The sequence below is a fragment of the Cynoglossus semilaevis genome, chromosome 9, assembly GCF_000523025.1.
Source record: "Cynoglossus semilaevis isolate Cse_v1.0 chromosome 9, Cse_v1.0, whole genome shotgun sequence".
In the NCBI taxonomy this organism is placed as follows: Eukaryota; Metazoa; Chordata; class Actinopteri; order Pleuronectiformes; family Cynoglossidae; genus Cynoglossus; species Cynoglossus semilaevis.
This window is the reverse complement of record NC_024315.1, coordinates 1102580-1115928: the sequence shown is the minus strand read 5'-3', so window position 1 is coordinate 1115928 and position 13349 is coordinate 1102580. Positions and strand designations below refer to the sequence as shown.

The 13349-nt window shown below is 41.0% G+C and overlaps 2 protein-coding genes across 3 annotated transcripts in view; one reads left to right on the top strand and one right to left on the bottom strand.

The window, feature by feature from the left end:
- The first annotated feature begins 869 nt into the window (after window positions 1-869).
- Window positions 870-6231, top strand: LOC103383223 (beta-1,3-galactosyltransferase 2-like). Its single transcript, XM_025058843.1, is given in 3 exon segments — window positions 870-1723; window positions 4274-4684; window positions 4687-6231. Coding segments are annotated over 2 exon segments (1020 nt in total). The 5' UTR covers window positions 870-1723; window positions 4274-4278; the 3' UTR covers window positions 5301-6231.
- Window positions 6232-6526: 295 nt separating this feature from the next.
- Window positions 6527-13349, bottom strand: part of LOC103383221 (beta-1,3-galactosyltransferase 2-like) — a 59901-nt gene continuing 53078 nt past the window's right edge. Inside the window, exons 1-2 of one of the 2 annotated variants that reach the window (XM_008316270.3) lie at window positions 12403-13249; window positions 6527-9939 (exon numbers count right to left, since the gene is read on the bottom strand). In XM_008316270.3, coding sequence (XP_008314492.1) covers window positions 8945-9939; window positions 12403-12505 — 1098 coding nt within the window. In that variant the 5' untranslated portion in view covers window positions 12506-13249 and the 3' untranslated portion in view covers window positions 6527-8944. Of the gene's footprint in view, window positions 9940-12402; window positions 13250-13349 lie in introns of those variants that run through there. The other variant, XM_008316271.3, reaches the window with a different exon arrangement.

The following is a 13349-nucleotide window of genomic DNA, read 5'->3' as shown; positions in this document are numbered from 1 at the left end:
ATAAACTTTACTCCCACTCAACTTTAAATTTCTTTTAAAAAAAAATCCTAAACTTGTTCGTATCAGGTCAGGTTTTCCAAACGATAAATAATAAATAATAAAAGAAACAGACAAGCGGTGCTGATACGACAAAGTTAAATAATACACAGCTAAAGATTATTCTATTTACAAAAAAATACATTAAAAATAAAAAGAAATTTCGATAAAGAGGAGTTTGTAAAGTAGTACATTTACATTATTTGATTAAAAAAAACAATATTCTTCACGGCTAATGGAAAATAAAACGAATCAAACAATTTAAAAAACTGTTCTGGATTCGAAGGTGTGTTGTATGAACTCTAATTCCATTAAAAATGTAGACATTTGCGACATCTAGTGGTGGAAATATGGAATTTCCAGAAACGTTTTTGCCGCAACGCGTCTGATCCATAAACGGATTGAATTATAGTTCTAATAATTGGTCTCAAATTACTTTGAAATTTTAAATATTCCCTTTATAAAATTATAATATAAATATATAAAACTCAGTGTTTTACATGATAAAGTCCAGCATGTAAGTTCATTTACTTTACAAACCTGGTTAATTGGTTAAAAATATGTATTGTTGCATTTTGAAATAATAACGACATAATAAATGTAACGGGGGTTGTGTTGAGCATAAACGGCAAATGATTTTGGTCATTTCTGGTTATTTCTTCGGCAACACAAGTCACGGGTGAGAACTTTCTGGAACGACACCACCTCTTGTGTTGTTATGGAAATAAATAAGAAAAAACTTTCAACAACTTTCGTGGTGTTGTCACAACAATCACGTGACCTCAAGCCAGTTTAACACGTACGGGGTTTTCTGTGAAGGAAGAAAAGGAGTTTCACCCTCAACCCTGTTTCTGGGACCATTAACCAAAGGACGATAATAAAATAAAAATAAAAATAAAAACAAATTGAAAGAAAAAAACTGTGATTAAATCACAGCATTGATGATATATTTTTTAATTAAACGTTTAATTTTAATCAAAATGGACGCTTTAAAAAAAAAAAATTAAATAAGTGCAAACCACAAATCTCTCAAATGACAGTTTATATATTTATATATACGTATACATATATAATATGTAATATATGTATATTGTACAAAGTACAGTTTAGTACAACATATAAACTGTTACTGTACGACACATAAATAAATATATAGGACAGATTACAGCACCAGTATTTATTTCCACCTTAACTTGACCTGTTGACTCATCAGCTCTTTCCTGTCCTTCCGTTTGCTCTGTGTCTTGTTGTTGTTCTTTCTTTCTTTTTTACCCATAAGGCCTTATTCATTCGTGAACAATGAAGTTGTGGGTGAAACTCTAAACTGAGAGCTTTACAAACAGAGAGATGATAGAAAACGTAGACACAGGGTGTGGGCCGAGGTTGTTCGGGTGAGTGATTTTATTTCGGGGGAGGGATGAGGAGGGGGGGGGTCCAGTTCCAGTCTAAAGTCGTGGCCAGACAATGGGCAGGTGTGTGTGTGTGTGCGTGCGCGCGCGCTCCTGCACAGTCACTTATTTTGGACTGAGGCACTGGCTCCAATCACTCGGTCGCCGCGGGCTGAAACTGGCACTTGCTGTAACTCTGTTCGCCTCTGTGTCGACAGCGCCATCCCTGGGGCATTAGCCGCTACAGAGTGGACAGCGCAGACCGACAGAGAGGATTCGGGACGGGACCTAAAGCGAAGGTACGGCAGGACAGTGAGTTCAGGTCCAAGCGCTTATTAAACTGTTGTGAAAACGCACTCGATGAATCGGCGTCGAAACGACCGAGTGCGCACGAATCAAAACCACTGTTCGTCCGTGAAGTAAGTTATTTTTATATTGATAACCTCAAATATTTTAACACATTTCACTCTGTGTGTGTGTGTGTATTATTAGTTATATATTTTTTATCTTGTGACTGAAAACGTGAGTTGGCAGAGTGACAGTGACACAGACACCTGTGGCTCCGTGGATCCTCCATCATTTACAATCGTTTATATCTGTTCCGATAAAGTTTATGACTCCGTGGTCTTTGACACTATGTCTTTATCAAATTCAACATGACGTTAAAGTCGATCTGTGATGCAGCACGAACGGGATAGAAGTCATAAAGCAGTCACTGAAACCGCGGTCTGAGTCTGAATTACGGGATTTAAAAAAAAAAAAAGAAAATGTTTATCTTTCACTGTGTTCATCCACTGTAACACCATCCACTCACTGGGTGTACTGCTAATTTTTAAATATACTTTAATAATTTAATTCCTTAATTGTTCTTGCAACTGTATGGTGGGTGTGTTCGCCAGTGAATGATACATCCTGTAGGGGGCGGTAATGCAAAACTAACGTGTTTCTTTCTAAGGATAAAGAATAGAAATAGAGAGTTTGTGGACCTGATCAAACCATTTAAAAACTAAAATTACTAATAATTAAAAAAAATATTTTTAATCAGTTACTTTTATTTAATTTAACTCAATTATTACTCATGTGTAGAATTTTGTATAATAGGTGATTATTTAAATGTAATAGTATTTATCATACATCGTGCGTGTTTTTATGAAAACCTGTAGCCGTAAAGTCAGTATACGTGATTTTATAAACATCTCTTGAATTTAATACTCGCTCAAGTATAAAATTGCTCCACAACAAAAATATTGTTTTCCAGTATTGGGACCTTTTAGTGTCCCCAGGTGAGGAGAGTCTTTGACAGTTCTCTCCAACATCTTAGAACTGGAGCTCAGTGTCTTTTGTTGCTTGTCACAAATCCTTCTTTTCTGATGTCTTAAATTACAGCGTCTACTCTGTCAGACCTAAAAATAACCCACTGGAATCAGACGACTCATTAATTGATGGCAGTTTTGAGTCACATGACCTCTCACGCCCTCTGGTTCTTTTCTTTCTTTCTTTTTTTTTGGGTGAGGTTTAATTTTAAAATTCCATATAGAGACGTCGGCCAAGACCCTCCACGTTACAATAGCACCATCGGTGGACACATGTCAGTATGACAGTGAATGGCGTGGAAGCTATGGGGTCATGTACCATTGTTAAGAAAAAACCTGTTTAACTGTTACCTAAGATGGCGTGAAGCTGTTACCACATTTTCCAGTCGAGTGGGTTCTATGTTCACACTGAGCAGCAAAAAAGACAGGAATATTTTTCTTTTTTGCCTCTTTTTTTTTTTACCAATCTGAATGTTTGTCCTCAGACCATTTTATGTATCCATGTGCTGTATTTCCAAGTGCAAAGCATGTAAGTCTCCTACCTCGTCTGCAGGGGGTGCTGTAAACGCACATGTTATAACCCATGTTACAGATGATTTGGCTTCATTGATTGTTCACTGGCATTTTTAAAGGAAGCCAGTAAGCTAACAGGACGCCGCAAGGCTGAAGATGAAGGTAAGGTAGGCTAATCTGTGAGCGTGCTAATCTGTGAGCGTGCCACCACTCAGGTTTCTTTTTTTTTTGTTTTTTAAACAATCAACCTATTTCTTCTGTGACTCAACAACTTAACAGCAGTGACGGAGCCGGTCGGACCTGCTGCTGCGTTCACTCTCACTCTCTCACTCTCTCACTCACTCACTCACTCACTCACTCACTCTATCGTTCTCTCACCCTTTGTACTCCTTCGTCTTTATTGTACTGTTATAACGTTTATAACATACACTCCACTCACAGTGCGTGCGATTAAAACATTTTAATGAATCAAGACAGAAATAAAACCCGGAAAAAAAAACAACTGGATCGCAGGATTTCCACATGAGGATTACCACATGAGGCCCCCTAGTGGCCTTGTGGTGCTGTAGACAATTGTTGTTCATACAGTGAAGCAGTGTCTAAAGAAGTGTCGTACAACTACAGCAGCCATGTTTCAGGTATTTCTCATTAAAATCCGACAGATGTCTCATACAGTCTGCCTACGACGACTTTTCTTTTTTTTTTTTTTTGTTGTGACGCAACGAAAATCCACCCCTGAATTTGGGTCCTGCCAAGAACCCAGGACTAAGATTTGAGAGTGAAATCACCGACAGGACTGACATAATCACAAGTCAAACATCTTGCAAATTACAGAAGAAAGTCTACGAGATGTTTTATTTTGAAAATGTAATCATCCTCCAACGATGGCGCTGTAATACCGGTCCATGGTACAAGGGAGGTTGCAGTGTCTAAAGCTGTTGTACTGTACCGTACTGTACTGTACTGTACCGTACTGTACTGTACCAGTCATGTGATTAAACTGACTCTCTTTTCTTTTTCCAGCTTTAATGGAGAGGAAGACATCGCAGATCAAACACATGTTTGTCGGCATCCTGGGATTGGCTACGATCTACATCATCTACATCAACACTGACAGGAGATGGGAGATGTGGAACAGGCCTCAGGTTTCATACGTCAGTAACAATTTGTCCGAAAACATTGAAGAGTATGAAGAACCGGAGTTTGAGGATCCCGGTCCGTACCACGTGGCCTACCCAAAAAGATACCCCGTCGTCATGGACAACACTTACGTCTGTAGAACCAAGAACCCGTTCCTGATCCTGATAATTCCAGTCGCACCAAGTAATGTGGAAGATCGGGACGCCATCCGGCAGACCTGGGGAGGTGAGAAGATGGTCCACGGCCAGGAGGTGGAGACCCTCTTTTTACTGGGCATGACCAGAGGAGAAGGGAACGGCAGAGGCAGCTGCGGTGGGAGAACGAGCAGCACCACGACATGATCCAGAGCAACTTCCTGGACAGTTACCGCAACCTGACCATCAAGACCATGTTCATGCTGGAGTGGGTGGTTGAAAACTGCAGAAACACTTCATACATCATGAAGATAGACTCAGACATGTTGGTCCACGTTCCTAATTTGGTGAAGCTTCTCGTGGATTCCAGAACTCCAGAGGAGAACTACATGTCAGGTTTGGTGTGGTGGCACAGCCCGGTTCTCAGAGACCCAGGAAACAGGTTCTACCTGCCACCGGAGGTCATCACTGAGCCCGAGTACCCTCCCTACCCTCTGGGCATGGCCTACATCATGTCTCTGGACGTTCCTGGGAAACTTCTCAGCGTCTCCACGCACATCAAACCCATCTACATCGAGGACGCCTACCTGGGCATGTGTCTGAAGTTTCTAGGTATTCTGCCCATCAACCCCCCGGAGCCGGGGATGTTCTTGGTGGATCCTGAGCATCCTCTGAGCGACTGCAACCTCTCCAGGGTGGTCGCCATGACGACACCAAACATCAGACTGATGAAGAGTTACTGGGACAGAATCAAAGACCCGCAGACTAAATGCTGAGCTGTGAGATCTCCTGTGATCGTTTCCGATCACCAGTCGACACGTCTCGGACGCAACACACGGACTCAGAAAAAGACAGTGAGGTCGAGTTCTTTTTGCACATCAGCAATAAAGTAAATGATAAAGGTCAAGAATGAAGTCAACCTGACGGTGAGGCAGTCTGTACACTTCACCACTGCGGGGCGCTGTGTGGCCTGGTCTGTCTTGAAGGTTTCTGCTCAGGTGGGAACCTTTTGTAAAAGTCAAACAAATGTGAATGTGTTTGAAACGTTTGTTGGCAAAAGAACTCACAGACAAATGAGTTTCAACGATTCATGTTTGATGAATAAGCAAGTATCAAGTATATATATATATATATATATAACATATATATGTATATATATACAGTATATATATATATATATACATGCTTATGTATTTGCCAGTCAAAGAACTTCAGACATGAACAGCAGTGAGGTGTTAGAACTTCAGAGGCACAGACTGAGATTTTATTTTGTGTTTAAAATGTTGAAGGATTTTCAGGAGTCTAAGTGAGTCCATACAAATATTATTTTAATTTTTCTTAGCAATAATCAGCTCTCATCACTGTGATCTCACTCATGACACCAAACACCAGACAAGGATGTTTGTTTTTATCGAGCTTGTTGGAAAATTAAATCACTTTTTTAGATTTAAAATGCAATGAAAAATAGAAGTAAAACAAAAATTTACCTCAAACTGTAAAGTTGGACCTGTGGATTACAGAGTTCTGTCACACTGCTGTTTTAGAATCCTGTATATTTCAACCCTTTGCACTACCGTGCTGCCACCACATGGGGGCAGCAACCATGGTTTCGTACACCAGGCAGCAGCAGCTGTTGTCAGTCGTCGCTGCTGAAGCCACCGACACCCCACACACACACACATATGTGTATATATATAAATATATATTTCTACCACACTGAAATTTTTTTTTTTTCATTAAAAATGCTTCTTTGTCAATAAAATCAAAGCGTAGCGTCTTGTCCGTTTCACTTTCAGCTACTGGTTTGTTTACTTTTGTTTACTCCAGAGGGATTAATAAACTGCTATCTAACTCCAGAGGGACTAATAAACTGCTATCTACCTGACCGTCTGTCAGTCTGTCTGTCTGTCTCTCTGTCTGTCTGTCTGTCTGTCTGAAACATTCAAAACAAACATTCATGGTAAAATTATTATGATCAATATATTTTTAAAGTATTCCCCACATGTACATACCAAGAAAATATATATATAAATATATCCACATATACATCACCTGTTTATTAAATCTGTCTTGAAGTGTGAGATAATAAAAACCCAGTGTCTTTTTGATGTGGTCAGCGCCACTGACTGTTTCAACCGTTTGTGAAACAACAATCACACTAGGACAGGCAGATTAGTTTGTTCTGTCAACAGTGTCAACAGTGTCAACAGTGTCAACAGAACAACGCCTGTATGGCAACAGAGATTACACACTAAGAAAACACACTTAGAAACAATGTCCTCTTTGTCTTCAGGATTACCCGTTGGTAACGAGCCCATCCTTTGTTGTCCCTGTGTAAACATCTACAGTAAATATCTATATAAATATGAAGAAAACCTCCTTAAAGAGACAGGATGTATGAATTGTTTTTCTACATGAACTTCGAACAAACGTTTCGAGGAGAGAAGAGAAACAGCAGCTGAGGTCGTGACTCCAGGACGGTGGTCCAGCGGTTCAGAGCTGGACTCGTTTTTCAGTCGGTCATAGAGCAGATACCATGTCAACGGGTCTCAAAATATGGCCCGGGGGCCACTTCCAGCCCACAAAACCCCAACATGCGGCCCACACACACACAGACACACACACACACACACAGTGAACATCACCTCACCGTAACCTTTACCATTTGCCGAACTCTGACACAAACTTTACTTTTATCTTCAAACTAAATATTGATCCTTAACATTTCAATTTTTGCAAAGTGTCCCCACAAGAACCGCAACACCTCATAACACACACACACACACCCTTTTTCCACTTAACGGAAGTAGTTTCTGCCTATAGGTGTCACCGTCACAGTCCAAGCTGTCAGTCTGACTGTACGACGGTTCGCTGAAACCCGAAGCCTTAATGCAGGTGAATTTACCTGACGGAATGTTTTATGTAACGCCTGGTTATTGTTCTGATTCTGGGTTGTGTCATCGTCACATGAGGTGTAGGAGTACACGCCAATGAAGGACCTGGATACTGTGTTTCGTAGTAACAAGGAGTAACTTTGAGTCTCGAGTGCAGCAGCACGTGTTCAGACCACATTTATAAAAAATCTGTTTATTTATTTAAAAAAATGAAAACAACAGAACCTCAGACACTGACATGATGTCGTCACCAAACACATGCCCATAAATACAGCACAGAATTCAGAAAGTCCACACATTTTTCTAGTTTCGCTCCCACCTACAGCAACCTCGTTAGCCAAAAAAAAACCAAACTCTAGCTAAAATAAAAAGCCTTATCTTGATCCCTGTGGTCCGACTCTCACAGGAAATGAACTTCAGTGAAAGTGAAAAAATAAAGATATTTGAAATCAAAGATCCAAGAACAAAGAAAATACTTAAGCGCTTCACTTTCCTTAAAACAACTTCCCTTTGACACCACCAACAATTCAGAAGAACTTTTCAACCTAAAAGTAAAGTCATTATTTTATAAAATCGCACATCTTTCCTCAAAAGTCCTTTTTTTTCTCAAAGCGTTAATTTTATTTTCAAATATTAGTTACTGCGAACAAGTGGCTCGGTCGTGTTCTTTTGGAGTGGTTTCTGTAAGCGAGCGATGAGGTCGACTATCGGAAATGAAACGTTCATGTTACGTTCATCATATGTTCCGATCCTTACTCTTTAGTGTGTCGCGAGTCTCCGTCACGACAGACGAGTGTTTACTGTGTTTGGAGTGAAATGAAAAATACCGCTGAACAACAGCAGGTGGCGAACACCAGAGCAGACTGAACTGGACTGAATTGGGTTTTTTTGTGCGTATGCATCCTGTCACCAGAACACGTTTATTCTACCCAAAACCCCCACTTTAGAATAAAGACTAGGGATGCCTTATCTTGATCCCGACCGATATTATCGCCCCCCGATATTAGCATGATCACGTAATATCTGTCAGAATTGTTACCGATTTCTTTCTCCGATAATGCCTGGCTTTCACCAAAAAAATTTGGAGGAAAAAACAACTGTACATGAAAGTGAAAGCCACTAGATGGCAGTATTGCAGCCCATTTTATTAATCTATTTTAATACTCATAGTGGATGGTAGGCAGAATGCTGATGTCAGCAACTCTTACAGTGGTTTACACAGATAAATAAATAAATATTACCAGGCCTATATATCGGTGTTGGTTGATAACGGAATTGGAACTCAAGTGTTCGGATATCATCGGCATATCGGACATCCCTAATAAAGACCTTCTGTAAACCTTGTCTTTAAGACAAACACACTTTTTTTCCAATTTGTACTTGAAAACATATTTCAGGTTCAGCAAAAGTTCATCTTGTCACCAAAAATTTAAAAAAAAATTAAAAAAAAGCCAAAACTACATTTCTGGTAAACAGACAGGACACCGTTCCACGTCATTTCTATACTGCACCTCTACTTCACCTCATTAGTAGTAGTAGTAATAATATGTCAAATTACATGTGGTTTCAGAGTCTTGAATCCTCGCCCAGTAAATGTTCATGAGGTCGATGCCCGTCGTCGTCACGGCTATAACTTTTGTAAGGCTGCAGTTGCTCAGAGGATGAACGGGCTTGACGATGTACAAGTCCGTGTCCGGGGGGTCGGTGGGGAAGATGCCCAGGTGCTGTAGGCACATGCCCAGGTAGGCGTCTTCGATGTAGATTGGTTTGATTTCTGTTGAGATACTGAGGATCTTCTCGGGCAGATCCATGGACATGACGTAGGCCATGCCCAGAGGGTACGGTGGGTACTCCGGCTCCGCAATCACGTGTCTGGGCATGTAGAACTTATTAAATGGGTTCCTCAGGACCTGGCTGTGCCACCACACCAGCCCTGACATGTAGTTGTGTTTGGGCGTGATGGGGTCCAGCAGGAGTTTGACCAAGTTCGGGACATGAAGTAACATATCTGAGTCTATCTTCATGACATACGACGTATTCTTGCAGTTCTTGACCAACCACTCCAGCATGAACATGGTCTTGATGGTCAGGTTGCGGTAACTGTCCAGGAAGCCGCTCTGGATCATGTCTTGGTACTGTTCGTTCTCCCAGAAGAGCAGCTCCTGCTGCTGCTCAGTTTCCTCTCCACTGGGGAGGCCCAGTAAGAAGATGGTGTCCACCCTCTGACCCAGAACTGTTCTCTCACTTCCCCACGTCCTTCGAATAGTGTGACGGAACTTCACACCACGAGGTGCGACGGGGACCATCAGGACCAGGAAGGGATTCCTGGTCCTACACACAGGCGTGTTGTCCATGATGATGGTGTAGTTCCCGGGGTACGCCACGTAAAATGTCGTCGTGGACATGTAGGGCTGGAAAGTCAGTCTGCCGTCGAAGGTGAGGAAGAGCACGTAGATGACCACCAGGGCCAGGATCCCGAGAAAGATGTGTTTTGCACGTTTCCTTCCCTTCCACATTAAAACTAAAAGAAAAGACAAAACACACAGAAAAGATCACAAACACAGTTCATAAGAACAGATGATGCACCGACGACAATTCATTTACGATCTGTTCTGTTACGATATAGATAAGTTTAAAGATAAGTTTATATACAGGCAAATTTAAGTAAATACCCTGAAGGGTTTGGATATGCTAATGTCTCTTTTCAGTTTTTCCTTGAGAATAATTTAAAAAAACACCAAGAGTTTCCTTTCCTGATACTGTATCGCATTTGTTTTTAATTACCAAATACCAGTCAAATATTCATGGTTTGCTATAACGAAAATGAATTATTGTTTAAAAAAATCTCAACGTATGGTCGTGCCTATAGTACTGCAGTATATCGCAACATATCGTATTGTCAGATACTTGCCAATACACACCCCAAACTGTGAGTGTGATTACGTATCAGTTTAAGTGACACTGAACAGCAGGTGACGGGGTTTTCCACAGAAATGAACGGTTGTTGAAAAAGCTCTGCTCACTTTCTGTTCAGTTCACTTTGAAGGAATGTTTCATTTGAACTGAAACCATTTTAACAAAAAACAACTGCCAATAAAACAACACTTGTTCCGTGTCTTTTGGATAACGATTTAAATCGACCACAGATCTGAGACGTGATTGGATGTTTGGACGACATTATCTTATTTTTTTAATGGCCGCCGCTGTTGTTCCTGCTGTCAGTAACACGATCACCTCAGGGTCTGGCAGTCGTTGTGATACGTCTACTGTCCATGTTCTGTGATCACTATCTGTTACATGTGTCAAAGTAATTGCCCCAACACTGATTAATGGAGTACTAACTCATTAGACCGACTCTGAGTGAGTCACTTTCATTTCCTCCGTGTCGTCATGTTCGGTGTCTGTGTTGTGTGTCGACATTCTTGCACCTGAAGAAATGTAGCTGAAGTTAGGAATGTCACGAAGAAGTAGAAGTAGTCCAACGAGTGAAACAGTAGAGATGTGTCAACAAGCTACAGGCGCAGCCTAGACTGCTGGGGGAGCTCCCATGGTGCACCGGGCACTCTCTGTCCCCCACTCTTCTCATATGTAAAAATAAATAAATAAATAAAATAAAGAGTTTGTTCAGTGGATCCTGGGCTGCAGTTCAAGGTTAGATTTAATTTTAAAATATTACTTTTATACTGCGCTGTTTTTATATGATCACAAATTCACCTCTGACGAAAGGTAATTATCAGACCAGTTCAACTGCTATCATGTGAACAGGAAGCGACCTTTGTCCAAAGCCAGTAAAAAGCCAACGGACACGAGGCAGACGGTCCAGACTTTACATGTAAACCTGTGTACTCTACCATCATCTATAACTGTTTAAGATGTGATTTTTTTTTTCCACCCGGCACAGGCAGTGACTTCTGGTACGATGTTGTGCACTGTGGTAATAAATACCAGTCATCTGTAACAACAACGTGCACTAGTCATTTGACTGAAGGGCGGTGAAACGGTTGCTGGGGGGAAAAGTTCAAACCTGAATCACCTGAACCTTCCCTGAATCAGAGCTGCGGTCGCGGCGCTGACATGTCTTTGTGTTTACGTCGAGAACCCGTGACCTATTTTAGACACTCAAACTGTGGTGATAATTATCGTAATTGTACAATAATTTTATGTTGTGTATCATTTGTACAATAGAAGATCCCATAATTAACCATAAATGAATGCCTTCATCATCAACATCATTAGCAGAGAATGATCGTGTGTTTGTTTTGTTGTTGTTCCTAATGTTTGATCTGACAACACTGTGATAATAATAACAATCAGAATCAGATTATCATCAATCATTTTCATCAAAATATCATAAATAAGTTAAGGTTGTCGGTACGATACTGTATCAGTATCAGATTACTGAGTTTTATCTGACTTTTATTTTGATTCAGATTAAGTCATAAAATAAAGTTGTTTTTTTTGCCATTTATTATTATTATAACCTTTTAACAACTAGAGATATGATTAAGTCATAAAATAAAGTTGTTTTTGCCATTTATTATTATTATATCCTTTTAACAACTAGAGATATTTTTTAATGTTACTTTTGTTGTTGATTTGGTGAAAACAGAATTATTTATAAATATTGATGCATTCGGGGAGTTTTTTCCTTCTTAACTTTCACTGAACTCATTTGGATTTAAAATTTGAGAAAACTTTTTCGTGTGACCGATATCAACGTGTTTCGTTATAAACACTAATAACCCCTCCTCCCCCCGCCGTCACCCCCCACCCCCACAGCCTCTACATTCTTTACTAAAATTATTATTGTAAATATTGCCAAGTCAAATTCATCAAACAATAACACATGTAATGGAACGTATCACAGTGAAATCTCTGTTTTCGTCTGGTGTCAAAATTATTTTGTCCACTTTTCTGACAGGTATCAACATTAAAATTCATGAAAAAAAAAATCAAATAAAAAAAAAAAAATCACAAGACTCACGGCGTGGACTCGGCAACATCTTGTAAACACCGCCCTCGCTTTTCCTCCGTATCGTCCGCACGATCCTCAGGGCTTTCCGTGGTTTTTCCATGATAAACTGCATGTGTATTTAAAATAAATAAAATCAATCTGGACCGACGCGGCCGCTCTGCCTCGACTTCCTCCTCGTCAGCCCGGTGTGGCCCGGTGTTCAAAGCCGCAGGTGCTCAGAGCCGTTCATCACTGTGTGTGGAGGCAGTGCTGCTGAACTCTGTCCCTCTCCGCGAGTCTGTGACTCACCGTGGGTGAGCGCGCTCGTCTCTGGAACAGCCCGCGGCGGTCCACACAATCCACAGAGGGTTGGTTTTTTTTTTTTTCTTTGTGATTATCAGTCAATTACGAGCCCAAAAACTCCCGGGGGTAATACCAAAACCGAGCGTCCACATCCGGAAGCTCGCACACGCAGGATATTCACGTTATTTCACCTGCGTCAGGTTCACACTGTACATTCAGTCACTCTCGATTTCGACCACCAGGGGGAGTACGAGAACAACAAAAATGACGCGCGTGTTGGAAAGAGCCCGTGTGCTTTGTATCAATAGATCAGATTATCGATCCACTTTGACAGATCCCTGTGGTCAGGCCTTCATTGGACCATCCAGCTGTCAATCTTATGTCGTCATCACTAACCCCACCCCCATGTTTATTTCCCAACAACTATCCCAACATCTCTGTTTCTGTCAACTCATTAAGGTTATTTACAAAACAAATAGATTCAACTTGTGTAAACTGAGCTAACACTGATGACGTCAGAGTCACTCACAGCAGGATTGCAGGCGCTAGGGCCCCCTAGAGGCGTGTGGGGGGGGTGGTCGTCAGGTATGACATGATGGTTGGTGCCTTTGTAGATTTTCAACAACACCACCGTTCTGGCCCCCCTGCTGAGCCCCCCCTCACCCTCCCCCCCC